General features: G+C 48.3%; 1 protein-coding gene across 2 annotated transcripts in view; it reads right to left on the bottom strand.

The window, feature by feature from the left end:
- The window catches only part of CECR2 (CECR2 histone acetyl-lysine reader), a 92,906-nt gene extending 70,518 nt beyond the window's left edge, over window positions 1-22,388 (bottom strand). For both annotated transcript variants that reach the window (XM_066319423.1, XM_066319422.1), the window contains exon 1: window positions 22,200-22,388. In XM_066319423.1, the coding sequence (XP_066175520.1) occupies window positions 22,200-22,388 (189 nt within the window). The remainder of the gene's footprint in view (window positions 1-22,199) is intronic.
- Between the last annotated feature and the right edge of the window lie 3,133 nt (window positions 22,389-25,521).

The following is a 25,521-nucleotide window of genomic DNA, read 5'->3' as shown; positions in this document are numbered from 1 at the left end:
TTGCTCAGCAGCTAAGTAACCATTGTAAATTCCACACATTTCACAGCACAGAGGGCAGAAGCTGCCTGAGATCTGATGTATTCCTCTCACCACCTTGCCTCCATAACTCTTCCTTGTGAAGGAGAGCTGGATTCATTTGCTTCCCAAGTCAATCAACAGAGTTCATGAGTCAGCCAAGGGAATGCTGAAAAGCAAGAGGGTACGCTCCTGCCCCCAGGAACTGATTACACTGCCTCTTAATTGTTCCCAGATTCTATTATCCCTGAAGAGACTGGAGCAGCAGCAGCACCAGCCAGCTTGTTGACAACATCCACCCCATACAGCCGACCTCATCAGACATACAGAAATTTGCATTTTTGCAATCACAGATCTGTTGAGACTACAATAGTTAGGTTATTAAAAAGAAAAAGTTAGGTCTTACAGATGTATATCAGAAAAATCATCTGTCTTCTGAGTCAGAGCTGCATATCCTACAATTTTGAGTCTGCTAGTAATCACACAGTCAGAAAGCCATCTGATACCAGGACACTTCAACAACCAGTAAGGCACTCTGCATATTGCTGATCCAGGCAATTCCCTCCATTCTCAGCTCCTTCAATTCCAGTAGCGTCGGTACTCTTTTTTTTTTTTTTTTTTTTTATCCTGTTCCCTCCTGTTCTCCCCCAGATGAGGGCAACCAAAACTTTATTCCACTCTTTACTCATTGTTAAGTGGTGTATTTCAGGTTTTACATTGCTGCACAGCCTCCCTTATTACTACTTCTTTCATGTATTCCGTGCAGGCTGCTGGCTCTGTGCAAGGGTTCAGGTGACAGCGTGTGAAAGGGGAAATGCTGCATTCAGGACTATAAAACCAACCTGAGATCTGTCCCATTATTCAAACCCTTTACAATAGTAATAAAATGAGTAATCACATCTCCATTACGCTTCATTCAGCACATGGGAGTGTGAGACTAGGAAGTAAAGACAGCTGTTCAATATTGATTTTTATCCTTCTTATTCTTTATGTATCCCTATGCCTAATTTGCTACATTGCTTCCAAGCCTGGCCACCAAATAAGCTATTAATCGCTTCACAGACCTTTTTCTGTGGTGGCCTCCACACATCTCAATCCAATAAGCATTAACTCTTTTCTCAATCTATTTACAAGTTAATGATTTTTAATCTGATTTGACAAATGAGAAATTGGTGTGGAAAAAATTGATCAATGCCAGCAAAACTCACCTCTCTATTTAAGAGGTGCATCTCTATTTGAGATTGTCCCCCCCACCCCCAAAAAGAATCCCACAAGCCCCACCCCTGGCATTTTTATGGCAGTATCTAGAACACAACTGAGACTTAATTGCTATTTTTTTCTCAGGGCTGGGTGAAGGTGGGAAGGCAGCAATACACCCCCAGAGGCAGGGAAAGCAAGGAGGAGTGTGGTGCCTTACCCGAGGCTACTCAGAGGACCTGTGACAGAGGCTGGCTCTTCCCTGGAGCACTGTTACCAATTCCAACTTCAGCACCAAACACTCAAGACTTTCTAAAGTTGAAGTTTGGCAATACAGCTCAGCTTCAGGCTGAACCAGAAATGCCAGAGCAGTACTGACATAAACTCAACTCTGCCATTTTTAATACATCTCCCTGTTTTCAGGCTTCCTGTACAGGCCAATACCCACACGGCTGCTCCTCAGCTGGCTAATTCAGCAAATGAAAAACATGTCCCTGTCTGGATCATCTGGATGACCAGCTGCTGGGAATGGAGACACATGGAAGGAGCCAGTGCTGCAGCTCTGGAGAACAGTCAGTGGCTGAAGGAGCCTTTGCCCTCTGTGCTTGAGCCAATGCAGTACCTTACACCAGTCTCCCTTGGCTTCACCTAAGCTCTTTCCCAGCTCCCACAGTAGTTTGTGAAGCATTTTGTTTTCATAGCTGAGGAGAGGCACATCTCCTGAGCTGCTCTGGGGGAAGAACACCACTGCCCAGACAGGTAATTGAAAACTTCTCCTGACAAACGAGGCATAAGCAACTCACACAGAGTCATAAGTCTGCAAAAAATGAGTGCTGAGACTGAAAATGCAACTTAACATCAGTGTGTTTCAGTTGGAAAAACCCATCCTTACTCCTCTATTCCTACTCCTATTCCACTCATTTTAGGGCTTTATTGTAAGCCAGACAACCAAAGTAATTTCAGCTGAAAAAGAAAAACAAGTTAAATCCCTCCAAAATTTAGCTTCTGAAACCCAGATCATTCCCTGTCCTCCCGGCACAAGCACAGCCTCACTGTTAAAATTAAACTGGTGGATGAAAAGAAGTGGTCATCTTTTAGGGCAGAAGAGGGGAAAACTGTGGACCTCACATCTGCCTTGCCTCTGGCTAGACACATATAGCACAACACCCTCATGTAACCAACAGACATCCTTTCTTTTCCTGTGGCAGCCTCCATCTCTCATATCCTGCCCACTTCCGAGCTTATTTAGCAAACAAGGTGAGAACCACACAGCCAACAGCTTCCTTCAGTGCAAAGCCTTGGTCTGGCCTCTCAGCACTACATACCCTACAGAGCAAGCCCATGGAAAAATCACACAACCCTGTAATTAAAACATATCATCATCTACAGGTACAAGGCACTGAATTAAAGGTTTCAGTGTTTCTTGTCAAGAAACTGAATTCGTGATCATTTAGCTTCGGTTTCAATACAAAAAAATCCCAACTCAATAACGTACAACAAACCCCTCGGTATCATGTCACAGTGGTGATTTGAAGCAGGCACGTTCTCTACCATCACCACCGCTTGAGATCAAATACACATTACATTAGGAGGCAATACTGGTTTTTGAATGCAGCACTGCAGGACAGAAATGCTGAAAAGTGTGCAGGAACACTACTATTTTCTGGGCAGCCTTACCCAAAATTAAGGCAATGTTGAAAGTGCTTTGCCCCCCAGAGCTAATATGTAGCTCTTCAACCACTTATAGGGTTAGCAGCTGGATTTTCATGGCATCACTAGTGCTCACAACTGCCCTGTCTGAAGTTTGGGATTCTGCTTCCGGCTGAATTTTCTATATTTACAACAGCACTGAAGGTGAAGCATTATGAACAATAATCAGGCATGCCAATACTTTCATTATTAAAATATAAGAAGTTAAAGTTTGGTTTAAGTGAAGTTTAAGTTTGATATCTTGTCAGAACTGGTGCACTCAGTTCCCCATCATCATCCATGGAGAAAAGAGGGGAACACCTTCAGAGTGATTCATGTCATTCTAAAATAGACTCCTCTCATCTCTCAAAGTTCAGTTTCTTTCCACTGACAGTGACAAATGCCTGCATGATCAGTCTGACATGACAGTCCACTTTGAACACTAAATTATCCTTGCCCCTTTGCTCATCCTCACTGCTTATCCAAACTCCATACCATGGCATGGCTGGCACAACTATTTGCCAGGCCACTCTATAAGCCAGCTCATGGAATTAATCCAGTCAAAAAATGACTGGAGGGAATGAGAGTTGAGGTGTTTTATGGTTTTTTTGGGTTTTGTTTTTTTTGTGGTTTGTTTTGGTTTTTTTTTTTTTGTTTTTTTGTTTTTTTGTTTTAAATCCACTGTCCAGATCAGCTGCCTGACCTGTTTCATTGTAGCCCCAGAAAGAGTTGCACTGGAACACCTGTGAAGGTGCTGATAGGGATTTAGAGACTAGATAATCACACAGATTTCAGGCATGCAGGAGTGGATGAAAACAAGCTCTGTATTAAAGGACCAAAGGCCAGAACTCTTGGTTATCTGTTCTCAAAAATAAAACAAATAAAAATCTTCCTGTCTGGCCTAAGGCATTTCTCTCAAGGCAACAGCTGCTATTCTGTGTGCTGCTGACCCACAGGTCCCATTTGGAGTGTCTGCATAATGACTCCTGAAGTAAAGTATTCCTGCACAAGCAACAACCATCCCTCAAAGGCAAACTATTCCCTATCGAATGAAAAAAAGAATGGGCAGTTTCCAACCCTGACTTACTGTCGGTTCAAATAGTGCTTAAAAAAAAGTTAACAAAAGGTGTATCCCTGCTTCAGAATTAAAAGCTGCCCTTTTGCCCAAGCTGAATTTCAGCAGTTTTAGAGCATGCATTGCTAAATGATCTCTTCACAATTCTGCTCTCCTTTGGGGTAATGGGAAAGGAACAGAGAAAATGATTCAGAGAATAGGAAAGAACAAATCTATGCACTCTTCAGACCATGGTTAACCTGACCTACTGTTGGTGACAGCTTGAATCCAACAAAGAGGTTGGATAAGACTTCCAGAGGTCGACTCTGACTGTACATTTTTGTGATTCTATACTGGGCTTTCCTTATCAGTCTTTTCTGAAATCAAGTCTTGGCTGACTTTCCTCTCATAATGGTCCTCATTGGTCATTTTCACCTTCAGCCATCAGCCTCCATTCAGCATCAGATTTCTGTTCAGCTGCCTTCTCTCACCAACTCACTTCTCACTCCATTTTCCACGTATGACACAGCACAGAACCAGGTGCACAGCATGAACATTCAGCAAAAGCAGCAAGCAAAGCCATGACACCAGGGAGGAACACCAGGGAGAGACACCAAGGTGGCAATACTCCACCCACCATGACCAAAGGAATGTCAGGAGCAGGCATTTGGGGCTGGGTTCATGAGTCTCTATGTATGCCAAGAGGTCCACATAAAGTTATGGTTGAGTAATTTTCACCATACCTTGGACCTTTGGATGGAAGAAGGAGTCATTAATGCGCCCTGTCTCCAAGCTTCTGCAGGTACTACTCCCCATCACACTTCTTATTGTACCCGGAAAAAAAGTAGAAAAATCAATCGGGGGAAATGAGGATGGTTCCTTACTTCCCAGCTACAGGGAAAAGGGCAGCTGTGGAGAGGATTTCTCCTCTGGCCGCAGACGAGCCAGCCACTCTCCTGCTGCAGATCTTGTCCCTGCTATGGGGGAGGAATGGAGACTCTCACCTGTCCTCTCTCCAGGCAGAAACCCTGGACTACAAATGAGAGGTTCTATTTGGCAGCTGGATGTTGGCCCTACAGGAGGACTCTGCCCTAAATAATATCACGAGTCTGCCTGCAAAGCAGGAAACATCACAGAAGAGAACATCACACAAGTGCATGAGTTCCTCTGCTTCTAAGGAACCTAGAAATATCCCCACACAATCCAGCCTCTCCTCTCCATCCCCTGCCAATCCACTATGCCAGGCCAGGGCTCACAAGCAATGTGCTAAGTTCTGTGCAGTACACCCAGCCAGCTCCTCAACATCCAGACACATCCTCTCTGCTCAAGGGTGCAGAGAGAGCCCGTGGGGAAATAAGAACTAAAAAAAAAAAGACAAGATGGGGGACTTGCAGAGCCCCTGCCATTTGCTTGGCTCAGACACAACTTCAAGGACTGCTGTAATTGTCTAGAAATCAAACAAGTGGCTGATAGCACCAATTAACACCTTCCAGCATAACAATACCTTCATCTCATCGCTCCCCATTCTCTCAACAGCTTAACATATTGGCACCCTGAACGACTCCTCTCCCAGACAGCAGACAAACAGAAATGTGCAGGGGAGTGAGGAATGAAGGTGTGTGCACAGTGTCCTAGCAAAAGTGAGGCAGCACAATGTACTGGCGGTTATAAAATATATTAGAACAAAAGAAATCAGAACTTCACTTGAGGTGCCTGAGAAGGTGGAACAAATCTAAAGAAATAATTTTTACACAGACTCAGACCGCTTTTTGTTAATAGCTATGAGCTGAGAAGATATTTTTAGAGTCTCCCAACAAAGAATACAGTGTTTATCTTTGCACATGGGGAGAAAAGCCACGTGAACAATTTAATCAGACTGGGGGAACATTTCAAACAGGTCTTCGCATTTTCTTCAGAATAAAGAAGCAATAAACACAAATAAGCTCTTATGCTTAAGCTACCTTCCCTTTAAGCTTCTTGTGTGAATGCAGGTTTGCAAGCTCAACCACATGCAGGAGTCTCCTGCATTGCAGGAGCACCTAAGCCTGTTCCCAAGCACTGCATTCCCAGCATATGGATTGGAGCAAGGACTTCAAGCATATGCATGGAGCAGCAGCCAGCTCTGGTGAACAAACACAGAATAGCCCAATGAGAAAATTTTGGTTTCAGAAGACACATGACCTTCTGCAATTAAAACATGAGTCTGGAGTACATCGACTTGAACCCACTGGACTTGCCCTAAATTTGCACTGGTGTGACTGAGTACAGCATTACGCCTGACAGGAAAAGAAAAGGGACATGGACTTCTATTCTATACATAGCTTAACTGAAGTATACAGGACTCTGGATTCCAAGATTCCCAGGATTCAAGCAAAGCCAAGCTTGTGGACAGGCAACACCTATTAGGGCAGCAGCCACAACCAGAAAAAGTGAAGAGCTTCTGGGTTGGGAGCTCTCAGGGGATTATTTTTTTTATTTCCCCAGAACTCGTGCTACCATTTAAAATAATAAAACAATTATCCTTGCCTGAAAAGAAAGCTAATTACCCTTCCCGGTGACACTGCCCATCTACCTTCAGACACGCTGGAGGGGAAGCTACAGCTTGGGTGCATTCCCAACAGGTAGAAGTGCCTGGGGCTTTGCTCCTCACCGGAGCTGGAGCTGGGAAGGAAGGACGGCTGCTGGGAAAGGAGCAGTAATCCCAAGACCGGCTGAGCCAGGCTGCCTTCCACCACTGCCCAAGGGCTTTGCCTCCGACATTGAAATGCTAATCTGACTTTGTAAACCCATAAACAAAAACAAAGAGGAGGACACAATAGGTAAAAAGCCTCCCTGAACTCCATCCCCAAACCCAATCTCCAGCATTCAGGCTCTGTCTGACCCAGCACGATTTTGCCCACAGGAGTGAGCCCCACAAGCTCTGATATCATAATCGCTGGCAGGCAGCATCTTTATGGTCAGATGCGTTTAAATGGCCACTTTCACCACACGCCAGAATATCTTCTGTTTCAGAAATCTCTGAAAACAGCTTTCTGCTGCAGCAACAGGCCAGACACAGATCTGCCAGCCTTACTTACTGCCCTTCTACAACAAGACACCATCAAATATTAACAACACTACAGCCTAACTGGCTTCTGGTCTGGGCTCCAGCTTGACCTTGCATGCAATGGGTACCACTTTCCCTGCCTCCCCTAAACCCACATTTTGAAGACCTATGCCTGCCCATGGCTCATAAAATGGGGGCAAGCACCTTCCCAGAGACCCCATCTGGGAGTCACAGGTGGGAATCACCGACCTGGGTCTGACCCAGGAAGGCAGAGGGGGGCATAGTGAGGATAGCAAAGGTTGGCTTGTGGAGAGAGCAGACCCAAAGGCTTGGAAGGGGAGATGCTAAATCTCAGAGATCAGTAGGGACACAAGGACATCCCAAGGCTCACTGGCTGCTCGCTCTGCTCTTCCTTCAAACCCAGCCAGCACACCCACATCTGTAGAGAGTCAGCACAGGGGGGTCATGTCTCACCAGCGAATGCTCCCTGCCAGAAGGAGCACTGAAACCATCTAATTACCCTGAAAGCTGCCCTTTTGTTTCCCATCCTCTCTGTTTTCTTCTCTCTCCTGACCTGTTTTCGAAAGCATTTTGGGCTGCCTGTCATGTGGAAGCCAGATTTTAAAGACAAAGCAGTGGCTTGGGATATTTATCCCTCTGCTGGCTCCAAGGACACTGCTGCTACAACCAATCTTCAGGGAAAAAAGAGGACAGAGTCAGCAACACGGACCACGGGGAAGGCGAAAGCTGTTCTGCATGCCACAGCAATTCCTTACTGGGGTAGCTGAAGCCAGCCGTGGTTAACTTAGGCCAGAAGGTCCAAGGGCTCTTCTCTGCCAAGTTTAGCTCTGGGATGACAGTGAAATGTGCCTAATTTGACAGTTTCATTTTAACATGTATGGGCAAAGTCTAGAAGGAGACAGTGGCAGCAGCAAGGGAAGAGAGTTGTTGGATTATTATAAGGTAGCTTTTCTGTTGCCTCAACCCAGTGCTTAGTACTAAAAATGGATACAAAAAATTATAGATGCTAACTCTTCACCCTAGCAATGAAATGATCAAACACAGTGTCTTCAACATGGTAACAATTTTCTCACACATTATAAAAATCAGCCCTTCACTATAAATTTCTAACTGCCACACCTCTAGCATTACAGAAGCTGAAAACTTGGGCATAGCACTGAGGCTGGAAAACACAAGGAAACTTTCTGTTTATTACTCTTTTCATTTTTTTTTTTAATCTGTAATGAAAGTAAGTTAAGGCACTAACATGACGCTGTGTCCTCCTCAAACTGCTGGAAATACACCCTTGTGAGTGTGTGCAAAGTGCAGTTCCTGGAGTGGACACTGCAGCAGTAGAGAGAAATAGGTGGTCAATAAAAGGTTTAACTGGTGGAATCCTGCCAAATGCAAGGAAAGAATGTGGCTTGTGCCTTTGTACCAGTGAGGGCAGGGAGGAATAATGCTTCAAAAGTAGAGGAGAACATCTTCTGGTCTCTGGTTGACTGTTTCTCCTCAAGAACTCTCAAGTTTTCCTTCTCTCTACTTTCCACCAGGTGATCCTAAGCCATGGGCTGGGTTACTGCACATGCCTTGGCATCAAATCCACAAACCCATTGCATTCTTTTGGCTATTTGGAGACAGGATCTGCTGGTAGCCCATTGCCAGACACACTGATCACATACTAAGTGAGCCAAACTAAAGTGAAAGGGTCTGAGAGTTCCTCATCTTCTCCTCCCCAGGCTCCTGATATGATCACTCTGGCAGTCCTGCAGTGGCTACTCCATGACCACCACCCCCTTCTGATCACAGTCCCCACATTGGGGAAGCTGCCCTCTCCATTTCACACAAGTGCATCCCAGGCACGCAGGGCAGTGAAGGGTTAATTTAATTAGTTCTGTGTGTGCTCAAAGAATTACAGGCAACTTCATTTAATTATTAAGTAGCCAATCAGGTAATCTCTGTATCTGATTAGCACGCTAATGAAATAATGTCTTCCAGTTCAAAGCTGTCATTCCAATCAGGAGACAGCCCTTCAGCTAGAAGGAAAAGCTGGCCAGGTTTCCATGGGCTCAAGGCTTTGGATTTTGAAGAGGGGAGCAGGGAGCAGCAACATTCCCACCTTCCCTCTCCTTGTCTCTGCCTCTACACAGAACAGCCCTTCCAGATGGGCAGAGTTCCAGAGAGGCTCCCTGATGCTCCAGGCAATCGTCCTGCATCACCACCACCACCACCTCACATCCCTTCTGTCCTGCCCCCAGATCTACAGAGCCTGGAGAGTGCCAGGCTGTTCAGAGCATTGCCTGGGCACTGCCAGCTGAGAGATCTGCTAAATATGTGGGGCATGGCTCTGCTATGGTCCGCATGGGAGAAGAGGCACACAGCAAAGCCATTACAGCACTAAGAGGAAGCCAGAAACCTTCCTCCCTCCCCCATGCCACACTCTGCTCCTGTGTCATATGCAGTTATTTCCAGCCTGGGGAAAAGTGCAAGGCGGCAGCTGTCACACGAGGCAAGGACTTGCCCCTTTTAAACAGGGATTTCAGGACTAAATGACCCATTACAACTAACACAGCTGCAAGAACTGGGACATTTCCACACAGCCCAAGAGGGGCTTTGGGAGTGGGGGAGGAAAGCAGGACACTAGCAGAGGGTTGGGATCATACTTCCAAGACCTGGTATGGAGTCTCTCATCCCTCCACCTTTTAAGCATTAGCCCAGCTGTCCTCTTCCAACTGCTACTGTCCAGCCTAAGCACAGCAGGGTGGGATGTGCAGCCCAGCCCAAGCCTGACAACACCTCCTCCTTTGGCCCCTTCCTCACAACCCCCTCCTGCTCAGACCCAGCTCAAACTCCCTTTTCCCAAACAGCAGCACCAGCTACTCCACTACAGCATGGCTGCTTTGTGCATGGCTGCACACATCCTAACTTTCAATTAGCTAGCCCAGGCTTATCAGAGGAGCTGCAGCAGGATGTGGTTCAGCAGGGCCAAACCATCCCAGCTTCCATCCAAGGAGCCTGGCAGATGTTGCTGCCCAAGCCCCAGCCTGAGCTGCTGCCTCTGTACTTGTGTGTGTCCTCACTGCCAGTTTAAACACTAACTCATCTCCAAATGCCACAGCTGCCAGCGTGTCTTGGACTTTCTGAGCTCGAGATCATTTTCCTGATGATGTTTCCACTTTGCCGGTGCCTCTCCCAGGGAAAGGGCGGAGCCTCCAGGATGCTCACACCAAACAGCACTAGTTTGAAGTCACCACTCCAAAAACAAACACAGAGAGAAAGAATCACAAGGAAGCAGAAAAATTGCAGGCAGCCCCCAGCAGCCAGCCGGCTTTCTATGAGAATGCTCAAGTGTTGACACTTTTTGTTGACCTCTCTTATCCTGAGTATATCCCATGAACGAGAAACAGTGCTGCTGGGAGGGAAGAGACACATCTCCCTCTCTGCTGACTACAGCCATTCCAACTGAAGGGAACTGGTTAGATCAAGAAAGTCAGGCTTGGACAGCACAATGAAGCATCCACTAATAATCAATCCCTTCACAGCAGTCTTCCTGCCAACTGGCTAAGGACTAGGCAATGATTATAAACTGTAGTTGCTACTCCAAGGAAAAACAACACAACATCATATGGCAGCCCTTAAATTCTGAAACCAGTCCTGCTTACAAATAAAGACAAGTCTTTCTAACTGCCTGTTCCCCCATAAAAAAAAAAAAAAAAAAAAAAAAAAAAAATCAGCCCTGAAATGCAAAGCTGTGTTCATCCCAGCTTGTGTTTCATAAAAAAAACCCCAAAACCAACCCAAAAAACCAAAACCACCCAATCAACCAAAAAGCCATAAAACTTCTATCCTTAAAGTTAACAGAGAATTCTAAAAGTGCTGGGAGGATGAGTTTAACACTTCCCAAGACACTATTGTCACCCCTCTCTTGTGGCATCCCACTCAGCACCTGAGGAGGTGTGCACAAGAGGACGTGGCAGGGCAGGGCTGTCCCAGCACTCATTAACCAGCACAGATGCAATTCGAGCCCAACTTTAAGCACAAGCCACTGAAGTGGCCACCTGGGGACCCGCATTCCTTGACAGCTCTGCCGCCCTGCACATTCCAGCCCCTTCATCCCCCGGCCCTGAAACCGGGTCAGGGAGGCACAGCATGACCTGATCTCCACCTCTGATAGCACCGAGCCCTGTCCTATCCCCTCCTGCCACCCTTGCCACAGTCAGGCCAGATGTGTTGCCTCCCCCCGGTGAAAAGCACAGATCAAGGATACAGATACCCATCCAGGCATGTGCAGGGACACCCTCTCAATGCCACAGCTATTTGCAGATGAGCCATCGTCCAAAACTTCCCAAAATGACAAAGTCCAGGCATTTGGCAGGTCAGATGTTTACTACAGAGAGCAGTTTGTTCCACCAAGGGACTCACAGCACCCTCCCAAATTACACATTGCCCTTTACGGGATGCCACAGCAGCTGGAATCAGCTCGCTTCTCACATTCCTTAATAAGCACTTCCATTGGAGAGCAGGGAGGATGCAGGGCATCAGCTGCAGTTAGTCATGACTGAGAGCTGGGCTCCCTTTCCTCACGGTCCCAGCACTATCTGCAGTCTAAGAATATCCAGCACCACCCACCCTGCTGGGGCAGGGGGAGTCAAGTGGTCCGAGCTCCCAGGCATTACAGGTCTCCCTGCTAGGAGACTTTCACTCTGCCTCCCCCCAAGCAGCAGCCTTCAGTGGGGCCCCTCAATAGCTGGTTGAGATCCTACAGATCATGGAAAGATAATCCATTGCACTACTAATGCACTACTGCAGCTGTCCATGGAGAAAATCCCCTTTCAACCAAAAAAAACCCCTCAAGCCCTTTGATCCTCTCCAACTCACAATTATCTTAAGGGCAAAATAGTCTTCAGTGCCTCGGCACCTTGTATCAGGCTGAAAGAAAGGAAATCGAGACTGCTATTCCCTGTTTATTCTACATGGCTGCCCTGTCCGACAAGGCAAGCTGCTCCAGCCTCTTCAGCACAGGCAAGCAAATCCTGATGGATAGATATCTGCATTGTTGGGTGACCAGAGCCACAGAAAAACCTTTTTCTCGGGAATTTTTTTTGTTTTGTTTTAAAGAAAGCCTGAATTTCTGTAGAAGAGTTTTGCACTATCCTGGTTTTGTGCAAGACTCTCAGCTACAGCAAAGTTTAAGTGATTTCAGCTGCACATTCAGGACGGACTATGCAATGAACAATTTAAAGGCTCACCATCTAACTCCAAATTAAAACTTTTCTAACCAGAATGGTCACTTAAAGAAAAGAGAAATGAAGCAAGGCTTGATATAGCCCAAAACCCTTTCAGGGAAGGTCTTACTGATAAAGTTTCTTCCCCAGGTGCCCTCCTTGCTGCATGACCTCTTGTTACCTGTGCAGGCTCACTCCACCTGCTACCACCCAGGGCTGCAGTGTGATAAGAGTTTCTTTCAGCAGAAGTGTCAGCTATAAAAAGCCCTTCCCCTCCTCGCTGCCTGTTTCCATTCCCGTGCCACTGCTTCAGTCATGCTGGTACAACCCTTTTGTGGGCTGTGGAGGAAGCTGGCCGGGGGAACTGCTTCTGGTGGGGCACAGCTCGCTTTAAAGAAAAAAAGCGTTGTGGTTTTTAATCTGGGTGAGCAGTTTTACTGCAGGAGTGCTGTGAGAAGGCAGTTTGAGAATTGATGTCCTCAGGTCCCACCAGACACTGCTCCTGAGCCCACACCAACAACACAGGGAAAAACAGCCACATGATGGCCAGCTCTCTCTTCAAAATATGAAAGAAAAAGAAGTCTCTTCTCCAATGCTCTGAAATCCTATTAATTTCAGAGGTACTAGGCTTTATATCATGGTTTTTAGAAAACTCATCTAAAATTCCCTACAAAGTACTACTCCTTGTGCACATTTCTCCATCAATCAACCACTAATAAGCTTTGAATTCTGGACTGACTCAAGCTAAAGCAACAGGACTGCCGGGGCCTTGGACAGGCTTTCCTACAGGGAGTGCTCAGCATACTTGGCCATTCCAATCATCCCAAACATGTTTACATGCCAATGCACATATGTGGCCTGGGAAATGCTTGGGACACGACATTATCTTTGCAAGAGGAGGGTGCAGTAGAGAGGAGAGGCAAAGGGAAGCACTGAGAAATGTCATATGCAGGGACATGCATGGCTGCCATTTTCCACGCTCATATTGGGAACCCTTCTGAAATCAGGACTCACTTTTATTTACAAGTGTAATGTATTTTGCATTTGAAAATTCATTTCACTTCCACAGAGTTCCCTTAAGGTTGCGTATTTAGGGGACATGAAGAGACTTACATGGTGGGCCAGTAAGGGTTAGACCTAAGTGAGGCCACAAAATACCACAAGAAAGCATGGAAGAGGTCTTTTTCCTTGCTAATTTTTCAGTATTTGAACCTTCCCAGAACACCAGAAGAGGGAGCCTTTGACTCCTCTCCCATGCTCATCATTTGTTTTATATTAGCAACAATGACAAGCTCTATTAGGAGTCAAGCTCTTTAAGTGAACTCTCACCCTTTGCCTCCTAAAACAAACAAAAAAAAAACCAAGCAAAAAAACCCCAAAAACCTCCAACCACAACCCTCCTTGCCTCTTGTTACGGAGATATAAATATTTTTGCTGCCGCAGAGCTCCCTACATACAGGGCTCACCAGAAAGGAGAATGCTAGGTCTGCCTTCCAACCCTTTGCCCACACAAAGCTCTGGCCCCTTTACAGCAGGCTTAGCTGGAGAGAAAGAGCCAGAGAATTAATGGCTTTACCAAAGAGGAGGAAAAAGACCCTCCAGAGCTCCTTTTACATCATCAGCAACCATAACTAAACTACGGCTAGAGTTTCAAGAGCCACAGTGGATTGACCTAGGCAGCTTGCAACCACCAAAAGCAGGAGGTCCTTCTCCCACCACGGAGAAACAACCCCCACAAAAACCCAGCCAGCAGCTGGGATGCTGCCAGGAAAGGGGCAAACCACAGAGTCAGAAGCGTGGCTGAAGCGAGGGCTTGAAAGGGAACGAGATCTTCTTTTTGGCAGCCAAGATCTCTCTGGCAGCCGGCAGCCCCCAGGAGCAGGAGAGCTTCGTGTTTCACTGCCCCCTCAGCAGTGCATGTGCCTTCCTTCCCACCAGGCTGGACATGGCAGCTTGACCACACTGATGTAAAAACCAACAAATACACCCCCCTCTGTTACTGAACCAAGATAAGTTACTGCAGGGAAGAGCTGAACCGGGGCCCCCAAGGGTGAAGAGCCTGCACTGTTTAAATCAGACCAGTCCAAAACCTACACTAAACTGGTGGCCTAGCCCAGGGTAGAGGTCCGAGCACCAATACACCCCTCAGGTGTCAAATAATTTGGTGTTAACTTTACCTTCTTCCTTCCCCAGCCAGCTCACAGCAGTCCTACCCCGGATAATACCAGCAGCTTTGCTTTTTCACTGGAAAGCTGGTGTTTTAGCTAAGCATTTATAGTGTATAAAGAGTTTGTCAAGAAGTTGAGCCAGCAGTGAAAGGAGTTGCCACATTGGGCTGCAAGACCACCTCTGAGCAGAGCAAAGACCTTGACTGCCATCAGCGCGTAGTGTCGAGTTATTCCCCCACCCCTTGTAAAGGCAGTCTGTAAAGCCCCCCCCCTTGAAAAAGCAGAAAAACGAGTGTTCTGGCAGTAAGCAAACTGCACTCTCACCACTTTCCCCCATCAGCTGTTTTCTGTTCCTCAGCACAAAAGGCTGCAAACCCCTCCTAATTGCAGGAGCCTTCCACCTAACAGACCCTGCTCTCGAGGCCCTCCTCCCCAGGAACTGGGGGAGAACTGGGGCACAATAGGAAGGAGCCCGGCTAAAGGGAATAGATCTGTTAAATTAACGCATTTTCTGTCAACCAAATCAGCTGCCCCTAGTGCTATTGTTGGTGAAACAATGGAGACCCCAGGAATGGGCACCCATTAAAAGGAACAAGCCTGCTGAAAGGATACACTCTGAGGCACAGCCTTGTGTGTTTAACAGGATTCTCTACTGTAAGGAAGGAGGAATCACTAGGCTGCATTGTTCCCACCACCACAGCAGATGCTGTTGCTTCTGGTAACGAGGAGGGGGGGGAAATTTAAAAAAAAAATTTCTTACATACCTACATTAATGTTTACATGATAAACTTTTAATTCGGGAATTTTAACTTCTTGGCTGTGGCCATTTCTACCCACAGCCCTTTTCTTGAAGAGATTTTTGCCTGAAAGAAGCCTATGAAAGCATCCATTGCCATTACAAAAGTTAATTCTTCACCCTTCATGCAGGCACTTAACAGATGCCAGGGGCAGAATGGCACAGCTCTACCGGCATTATGTGCTGGGAGAGAAAGACCGCAGTTAAGCAGGTCTACATGTAAAGCTGCAACACTTTAAAGGTGTTACTTTTAGCTGGTTTGGTTAGGGCAAATTCCACACGGAAAAACTTTTTGGGGCCTGATTTAGATGCGCTATGCAGAAGTTTAAACCGGCTGATTGAACTGGCACGGGTTTGTTTGTGGTACTTGGGTCTTCTTAAACAAAGCAAACTGCAAAGTCATATTTAAGCTCCTACACAAACTATTATTTTTTTTTTCTAGTGGGGAAAGACTTGCACCTGATTATCTTGAATAGGTCTTAAAATAAACTCAGCTTAAACTGTTAAACTTGTGGGTACACAAACACTACAGCTAACACCAGGCATGATTTTCAGTGTCAGCTGTGCCAGCAGAAACGCCTATATTAACACCACGTAAAATCTGTAATATCAGGCTTCATGTGCTCCATCAAATCTCTGAAATTCTTATCATGTTCCTCCTTCCCTTCTGCCTTCGACTGCTACAGTCATTCCCCAAGTCCCCTGTCACCTAACTCAGATCCATTCAAAATGTTGCTGTCAAAATAACCTTCCTTATCCGTTGTTCACACACCCTTTAGCTTCGTGCAGTCACTACTTGTTTCTTTTCACAGGCTTAAGATAACATTTTAACTCATGTATCAGCCTCCTGAACTACTTATTCCTGTTTGTTTGTTTGTATGGGGTTTTTTGAGGTTGTTCGTATCCAATTACACTAGAGTATTATTATATAAAACGTAAACGCTTGTGTAAATGTTTAAGATCCACAGTTGGGAAAGATGTGACTTGCATTTGAAATAGAAACTGCTTTCCAATTTGCAGACCACTTGAAACAACTGCTCTGAGAAGTATCTCTGCCTCCCCCCTCCATTAATCTCAATGAACTCTAGAGCCCAACACTGACATGTAGAGTGTTAATGATTCTATTATGAACAGAATAACTACGACGGCAACAGGGAAGAGCAGCAAAGGAAGAAGCGGTGCTGGAGCAGATATGGGGAGAGGGATGGGGCACTGCAGCGACTGAACCGAAGAACAGTGGATGGGACAGGTAGAAAGAATAACAAAACCAGTACTGGCCCTTGATCTTGTTTGTTTTTTTTAAACAACAAACACCCAACTCACACCCTCTACTCTGATGAAGCTGATGCCCCCCAGGGGAAGCAGAGCCACCACAGGGTGACCATAGTGTATAACCCAAATTCACACAGTGGTCCAAAAATGGGTCTCTCCACACAACAGCACCAATATTGTCTTTTCTGTATATTTGAATTCTGTAGTATTTTCCAACCCTGTCTACTGTCTGTACAGCACCTCTCCTTGCACTGCCAGTTACTCTACCTTTCCTCAGACAATGTGTTTTTTCTAAAGCAAGGTGCTTCACATGAGAGGGAAGTTTTAGTCAGTAGATCTATTGTTCGCTGTTGCTTCAGTCACTGCCCACTCCTTTCCACTTTAATGTTGCCCACTGTGAACAGGCAAATGGCAAGAGGGATGGATATCCTAATGACTGAACTATTCTACTGAAAAGGCATTTGAACTCAGAACTACTCTCAATGAACACTGCTGACCTACATGAATTCACTAACATTTTCATCAGCTTACTGTACCTTCTTGCTGCATTGATCTTAGATTTTAAATTCTTCCAATCAGAAACTACCTGGCCAACTCTATCACAGAGCAGGATGAAGCACCATAACATGTTGTATATGCTTCTGTAATACCAATAATAATGCAGCACTGGATCTGAATAGCTATAGAGGGGTGAAGGCTGTGCCTGGATACCAAACCCTAACCCCATAAAAGCCACTGACAGAACAGGAAGGTTGTGCCATTTTGGTGTCAGTGATCACAAGGGACACACCCAATGGGCAAGAGGAAGAGGACCCACAGAGCATTTTCAGCAAGGCTTAACATGATGTGACAGTGGAGCTCAGAGCATATTTGGCCATCCTGTCCTTAGTAGGAAAAAATATTTTTGAAGTATTAAAATTCTAACACACTGTTTAATACACTGATTTTTTTTTCTTTTAAAGCTGGTTTGCACAGATAGAGGAAACCCTGTTCTCTGCTCTCCTTCCCCAGCTCTCTCTCTCTCTCCACACTCTTCCTCCTCCTAGGGGACTCAGGGGAGCAGTAGCAGCCGCTGGTTTCTAACAGCCACATAATATTTCTGACAGAAAGAGCCTGTTCAAGAACTGCCACGGAGATACCACACCGGAGAAGGAAAAAGGTAGGCAAGAGCAGCAGTGCCCTCCCTGCCTGTGGGTGGGAGGAATGTACCTAAAGGCAGAGCCAGAGCCTGAAGTGCTAGGAAGGGGCAAGTGGCAAGGAAAAGCATCTTAAAGCTGCAGTGAAGTTAACAGCAGAGGCAATTTGCCCAAAGGTGCTTTTAAAAACCACAGGAAAAGATTTATGTTTTCCCTGTGTAATGTGGCTTTTTCCCCTTTTCCAAATAAACTAAGTTAACAACAGTGTTTTGACTATTTTCAAGCACGTTCTGGAAAGTCACCTCCCCTCGACCTACCCAGGCAGAAGTTCCTAAATGTTTGAGTCCACAGCTCCTGAGAGCACATGCCAAAGAGCTGGGTGGCCACACCACACTGGCTCCTGTCCAGCGTTTTCAAGTTGTGCTGAAACACGGCTGAAAACATTAAATATTCTCCCAATATTTTCGATACAAACAATCTCTACAGCTGCCAGGAGGATATTTCAGCTGCAGAGGGGAAGGGCACACGGCCAGGAGATACTTTGACACAAGAGGTATCCCACATTACAGTCCAGCCTTAAAGAGGGAAATAAATCACTCCCTATCATCACCTGCACTAACTTGACTGTGGAAAGCATCCTGTCTGTCCGTCAAGGCAATGACAACCAAAAAAAAAAAAAAAAAAAAAACAAAACAAAAAAAAAAAACCAACCAAACAAACAAACAAAAAACCTGACATGCCCCACACAGCCTCACCTTCTCCTGCTGCAGATGCAGAGTAGGTAAGGACAAACTCACTGATGCAGATTAGTGTGATGATGCATGGAGGTTTGATCAGATGATCCAATGTGGTCCCTTGCAAACTCACCCAACCTGTGATACTGAGATTTTACAAACCACCAAGAAATATGCCATGACAACCAAGCCAACACAACCAAAAGCCCACTTCTGAAGTGGCATGAAAGTTTTGTGCAGCAGATGGTCGACAAGGCAGGCATTTAAAGGGGAGGAAGGGGGGAAAAAAAAAGCCAACCCACCCCAGAAGGCAGAAGTGCTCTCTGCCATCCTCAGATCCGTGTACAAACACGGCATGAAGCTGAACACGTCCGAAGCACCCGCTTCTGTCCCACTGAACTTTTGACCTGCTGGCGCTAGCCGAACCCCTCCTGAGCCCATTGCCGGGTGATGCTGCAGCAGAGATTTAAAAAGAGGAACCCAGGCGCCTGCATCTGCCAGAGCCAGCATGAGGGCCAGCTGTGCCCACCCCCTCCTCCCCAAACAATGCCCAGAGTCCTCCAGCCTGATGGATGCTCCTCTTTCTTTCTGGACACCCCTTCCCCTGCAGTCCCTGGCTCTGCACAGCTCCAGCAAAAAGAAAAAATAAATTAAAACGTTTGCTTCCCAGGTTTCTGCCATCCAGCTGCTGATGGCAGCCCCGCATCTGGAAGCTTCACTTTCTTCTGGGCCAATAAGTAAAGTGTAAAGGGTTTGCATTTAAAAAGTGAAAAGGAAGAAGAAAAAGAAAAAAAAAAAGAGCTCCATTCTGCCTCTCCAGACCGCTAAAGGCCCCAAACTTCTCAAATACCCTCAGCAAATCTGCTGCTCAGCACAGGAGGGATGGGTCCAGATGGCCTATCATTACAGAGCCTTTCCCAGCTAGCTATGGACAGACCCACCAGAAGAAAAAAAAATATCAAGGGGAAAGGGATGGAGGGAAGAAAACCAAAAAATACCTAGAGCTTTCTAAAATTTACCAAGAGAACACCACAAATTGGAAGATCAGGTTTTATCTGGTTTGAAGACTGCATGGTAGCAGCAAAACCTTAACCTGACCCGCCTACCGAAAGTAGAGGGAGAGTGAGAGCAGGGGATATTTGTTTCAAGCAGAATTAAGGCTTGTTTAAAACTTCAACCTTTTGTAACCATGTTGTTAGAGTTTAGCACCAAACTTCCCCCTTGGAGATACACTGGTATCAGAAAAACAGCAAAAAAAAGCACCACCAACCAGAGTTTAGGTTCAGAGGAGCTCACACCTCCTAGGAAGAAGAGAATATCCAAGAAGAGGCAGCTGTATCCAATGTAAGACCATCCCTTAGAGATACAGGGCAGAGTTAGACAAACATTAGCTGTGAAGCTCAAGGAGTTTGAGCATGAGCATCCTCCAGCTGAAACCCTCTGAACCTGAGAGCTCCATTTTTCCTTCCACATACACAGATTCACTCAAAGCACCCATTTTACTGTGCTCACTCGGACAGGGGCAATCACCCCTGGGCCACTCATGAGGGGCAGTAACTTTTGAGGGAAGGGCCATACCCCAATCCGTTGGTGTTCAGCCACAAGCACATCTCTCCACAACAACCAAAGCTAAAGCCAGAAAATATCATTCATACATGAGCACAGATTCACTTTTTTATGCCTAGCTACGGTTTTACTTCCCCTTAACATGTGCTTTAAATCCTGGCATCTCCACAAACCCCTCTAAGAATAGCCACCTCCATTTGATTCAGACACCCCTAAAAACTAAAGCATGTCTCAAGAGGTTAGCAATGAGACCAGCCAGAAGGGACACTGGTATTATCAGGTCCAAAAACATGGAAGAAATCTTCTTTATGCAGTTAAATAAAGCACAAAAAAAACCCCAAACAAACAAAACCACAACCACCACACAGAGCAATACACTTAGAAAAAAGTCTAAGTCCCATAGCTGGCCATTGGTTTCAAACCGTGAACTATTTGAGTAAGCTCTTTGTGCAAAGATCTGTCCCCAGATATCCCTGAAACGAATGCTGAGACTGGAACAACTACACCAGGCAAGAGGTAACAAGATGGTGAGCTTCAAGAAACAGCAACTTTTGAAGCTGCTTGTGCTGGGCTGCTCCCACTCTGCCGGGAAAGGAGATTTACTCCACGTGCCTGAAGGAGCAGAGTTCTGACAGCCGCATCCGTCCTCTCACTCACAGCATCCCGATTTTAACCGCAATTTCCACCGACCCTCGGACAAACGCCATGCTTTAAAACCCATTTCTGCCCGGGGCTGCAGGCCATCCACGTGCACGGAGGGGTTTTTTTGGCGATGTTTTCGGTGTGCTGCTTCTGCTCTGCAACACCCCCGGCATCAATGCGCCCGCACTCCTCCTCCCGGGCATCCCCCCCAAAAAAGCAAGTTAATTTGTTCCGAGTGATGATGTTAACTCGCCCAGCCTAAGCGTGCTCCGGGAACCAAAGGGGAGCCCACATTTACTTCATTCGTGAAGCAAGCCAGATGCTAATTGCCTCCAAAGGTGAAAGGCTAGTGCCTTGGCCCTTTTATCATTGTAAATTCAGGTTCCTTCAAGACTTTGCGCTGCTGGGCCCGGAGAGCCTCCCCCTTTAATGGTTTGGCATCAATAGGAGGGGGAGGGGAGTTCTCTTTCGCAAGAAGTTGCATCATTGAGAGATCTTATCCCCTTTCAAGATTTCGTACCGCATAAGGGATTCCCCCTCTTCAGAAAATCACATCCTGCTCGAGGAGTTTTGCTCTTTAGGGCTTCGCGCATCCCATTGAACTTTTAAGCATCTTTGGAATTCGCATTCACGGGGCAATTACTGTCTTTAAAAAACACACGCCACCACGTTATTCACCCGGTTTATTGCCAACGCGCTGGCAAGAATAGCTTTTCACAGCAAGCACAAAAGATTTCCTACCAGGACACACTTTGTTTGTAACATTTGTACCCGGCGCACAAAATATTTACGGGACATTAGCGGCGCACATCAAAATAAGAAATAAAATTAAGAAAAACAAAAACAACAAATCCAAAACCCAAACAAACGATAAAAGAAAGTTGCACGGGAAAACGGGTAAGAAGGCAGGAAAGCCGAGAGCGTTCCCTTCGTGGGGGACAGGGGCGGCGAAGGCACCGACGATCCCCAGCGGCTCCGCGGAGCCGCACAATGAGCGGCGCGGTGCCCCGCGGAGCCCTCCGGCCTCGCCGGGATGCGGGAGAAAGGCTCGGCACGACCCGCCGCGCCCCCCACCCCGCGGCCGCACCGGCCAGGTGGGGACCCCCACCCGCAACAAAAGGAGCCCGACCCGGGCACAGCTGAGCGGGCTGGGGAACCCGGCCTCCCAAGAGCAGCCGCCGGTACCCCCGGGGGAGCCGGGGGGTTACCGGGCCGGGCCCGCCTCTCGCCGCCACCATTTTGGGCACGGGGGACCCACCGCGGGCTCCGTGCCGCCTCCGTCCCCCCGCCACCTTTGTGCGCGGACACCGGCCCGGCGGAACAATGCGGCCCGGGCCCGCTCCGCCCGCGGTCGGCCCCGGAGCCGGAGGGCTCCTGCCCGCCGCAGCACGGGACGGGCGCGCCGAAAGTTTGCGAGCGCGCCCGGCACGGACGGGGAAGTTGCCGGGTCCGCCGCAAGCGGAGCGAACGCCCCGCGCTGCATCACGCCGGCAGCCAGCGGCCGGCCGGGGACCCGGGGGTGCCCCCGGCCACACACGGGGCAGCGGGAGAGGCGTGCGGGCTCCGCCGGGCAGCGCGGGCGCCGCGGGAACGGCGGCGCGGACACAGCCCGCGGGGCTGTCCGGCGGGGACCGGGCGCGGCGTCCGCGGGGCTCTCACCTCGATCTCGAAGTCGGGCAAACGGAAGGCGGTGCGGAAGAGCGAGCAAAAGTGCGCGATGGCCGGGACTTCCCACCAGGAGCGGAGCTCGTCCAGCGCCACCGCAGCCGCCGCCTCGGGGCCACCGGTGCCGGCAACGCCGCCGCCGCCGCCGCCGCCGCCGCAGCCGCCGTCCTCCTCCGGGCACATCTCCCGCGGCCGCCGTCCGCCCGCTCGGTCGCTGCCTCCCTCACCCCGCGGGCGGCTGCGTGTGCCGCCGCCGCCGCCGCTCGGCGCTGCGGCCCCGCCCGCCCCCCGGCGCCACGCCGCTCAGCGGCCGCCCCCCGGCGGCCCCGCGCTGCCCCCTCGCTGCCGCCCGCGCACGGGGCGGCTCAGGGCCGGCGGGGGCGCTGCTGCTGCCGCTGCCCCCCCTACTGCGGGCGGCCGCCGCAGCGCGGACCCATCCTCATCACCCTCACCGCCCTCATCCTCCGCCTCCCCGCCGCCGCCCGCGCCCCGCGCAGGAACGGCCGCGCCGCCGGGAACAGATGGGCGCGGGGGGAGCGGCCGCGCGGAGCGGGGCGGGGCTCCGCGCGCGGGGGGGCGTGCCTCCCCGGCGGGAGCGCCAATGGGAAGGCCCGACGGGGCGGGGGGCGGGGCGTAGAGGGTCCGGAGGGGCGGGGCGCGGGGTGGGGACAAAGGGCGGGGCGGACGGGGCGGGGCGCGGCCGTGCACGAGGAGGGGGCGGGGCCGGCGCTCATCACAACAACAGGCCCCCGGCGCCCGCCAGGCCACGCCCACGGGGGTGGGGCGAAAAGAGTGGGCGGGGCCGACGGGCGCGGCGGCGCCGCACGCGGTTCCTCCGCTGCTCCGGTGCCGGTCCCGGTGCCTGTCTCTGTCCCTTGGCTGGGCACCGACAGCTGTCTGGGCTGGCTCCTGGTGCAGCGAACCCCTGGTAATTCTGCTCTCACTTCGTGCCTCTGAGTGAGGCAGCTCAAGCGGCGCTTCTTGTTCTCCGCATGCGGCTGCCACCAGGAGCCAGATCTCTCCTGTGCCCTGGGGCACCTCTGTGTGTCACCCACCCTCCTAGTCCCTCCGTTCCTGCTGGCTCGGAAACGAGGAGCAGCGCTGCCCTGTTTTGAACTGTATTACGGGAAAACGTTCAGCAACGAAGAGATATTAATTACCTGCTTGTGGAACTGCCTTAATGGGATGGAGTTCCAATGAAACACTGAGCAGCTGTGACTTTGTGTGCTGTCACTGCATCACCTGACAATCTCTCTGTGGCCACCAGAGTCCCGCTTCAAAACAGTTACAAGGGATCACTGTGCCCAGCTGCCTCAGTTTAAGGTCCTACCCCCATTGAAACCACCAGTCACAGCAGAGAGAAGTGCAGATTTAGGCTTCGGCTGAGGGCAATTCCTTCAGAACTGGACTAATCCAACAGCCTGGTCGTAAGTAACATGGATGTGAGGAAGCAGAGAAATGCCTGAGTTGGAGTGTGAAGGGGATGTCCCCTTTCAGGAGCAGCCTGAAGGTCCAAGGGGGAAACACCCTGCAGATAGCCTGCTCTGTGTCTGACCTGGAGGCATCAGAGAGGGAAAGGCTGGTGGCATCAGTCAGCGCCATCATATTGCTGCTAACACCTGCTGACACAAGGCAGTCTGATTTCACAGTCTCTGACTAGCATGTGCTTTTGAGATCTCCAAGGTTTCCTCTCCCTTTTTCCCTTCAAAATGAATATATGAAAGAGAATACAGAAAATGTTTAAGCTCTGTGCTGTGTCTCAGGCCACTGCCTAACAGCCTGACCAGGGAAAACTGCCTGAGGATGGGAACAGCTAGTTCAGAGAAAAAACAAATCAAGGAGCAGCAGCACGGCTCAGCAAGAATGAGCAAGCTCTAATTTCATTGCCTTTTTTCCTATAGTGGGATCAAGGGATACCCTGTGAAATTGGAAGGAAACGAATTTAAAATGGTGCAAGGAAATATTTGTACCATGTGTAATTAACACATGGCATTTGTTACCATGAGGTTTCATTGAGGCCAGGAGATTAGCAGGATTCAGAAAAGGATTAGACATTTATATGGATACCAAGAACATTCGTGGTCACATTAGACAGGATATAAATAAATTTTAGAAGGGATATAAACTGTCAGGCTTCAAGGCACAATATAACCACTAACTGATGGTGAGGGATTAGAGAAAAACTTCCCTTGTGGGTGGGTTATTCTATAATTGTCCACTATGGGGTTTCTTGCACCTTTCTTTGAAGTACCAGAGAGTAGCAACTGTTGAAGTGAGAAGGCTGGATTAGGAGGGCTACCAGGCTCATCTGGTGTGGCAACTGCTGTGCTCTTTGAGGGCCTGTGAGGGTCACTTGAGAAAGGGCATGGCAAAGAGGATGACACAAGAGGTATCATCAGACACCTGATTTTTCTTCAGCCACAGACCTTGCTTTCTTTCACTGTAAATTTCACACAGAAAATAGATTTCCTATGCTTTCCTCACCAAGGTTTTTGCCAAAAAGCCCCTCTATTTTTTAAGTGGTTTATTAGTTATCTTTCCAAGTTCAGCCTTTGCATCTGTTTTCCCTAAAAGCTTCTGACTTGGTTCATTTATTGTTTGAAGGAGACCACCATGTTATACTGAAACCCTGACTGTGTTTCAAGGCACAATGACTGCAAGACTCGATCTTGAGCAAGACAGGATCTGCTCCCTTGTGTATTGTGTCTGCCTGCACTGGATTGAGCCAGCTCCAGCTCCCTTTCAGTAACTGTGAGAGGAGAGGGCAGGCAAACTCAGAGCACTTTGTCAACATGCAGGACCACTATAAAATACCAACAGTTCTGTATGAAAAATCTAGAGGTGACAAATCCTCAGGCACAGTTTCCTCTGGGCCAGTTACAGAATTCTACAGTATTGCCTCGTGCCCAGTTCTTCCACTGGACTTTTAGTCCCCTGGCCATGTAAGGGGAGTTTATGTTGCATTTCTGTCCTGCTCTGTGCTGACATTCCTCCCTGAATTCCTGTAATGTCCAGCTGTGGCTTATCTTACTGCTACATCTTTGCTTGTTCTTGACACTGGGTCAAACAGCTTTGTAGTATCCCCACTCTCTACCCTGCTAAGAACTTTGTGAACTCTAAATGAAGACTACTAATCTCTCTTTTTGTCAGACGAGCTACGGTACCAATTTTGCTGAATGTTTTTTTGAATTAATTTGGCTCCCTCTATCGTCCCCATTATTTCTGTTGGACTGTGTTTTCTCTTATATTGTCCTTTTTATTCCAGGATGCTAGGGGCTGCCCACAATCACTTAAGGTTGTTTCCTTTTTCTGGATT

The sequence above is a fragment of the Sylvia atricapilla genome, chromosome 5, assembly GCF_009819655.1.
Source record: "Sylvia atricapilla isolate bSylAtr1 chromosome 5, bSylAtr1.pri, whole genome shotgun sequence".
NCBI lineage: Eukaryota > Metazoa > Chordata > Aves > Passeriformes > Sylviidae > Sylvia > Sylvia atricapilla.
The sequence above is the reverse complement of the archived record's forward strand: the minus strand, read 5'-3'. Positions and strand labels throughout refer to the sequence as shown.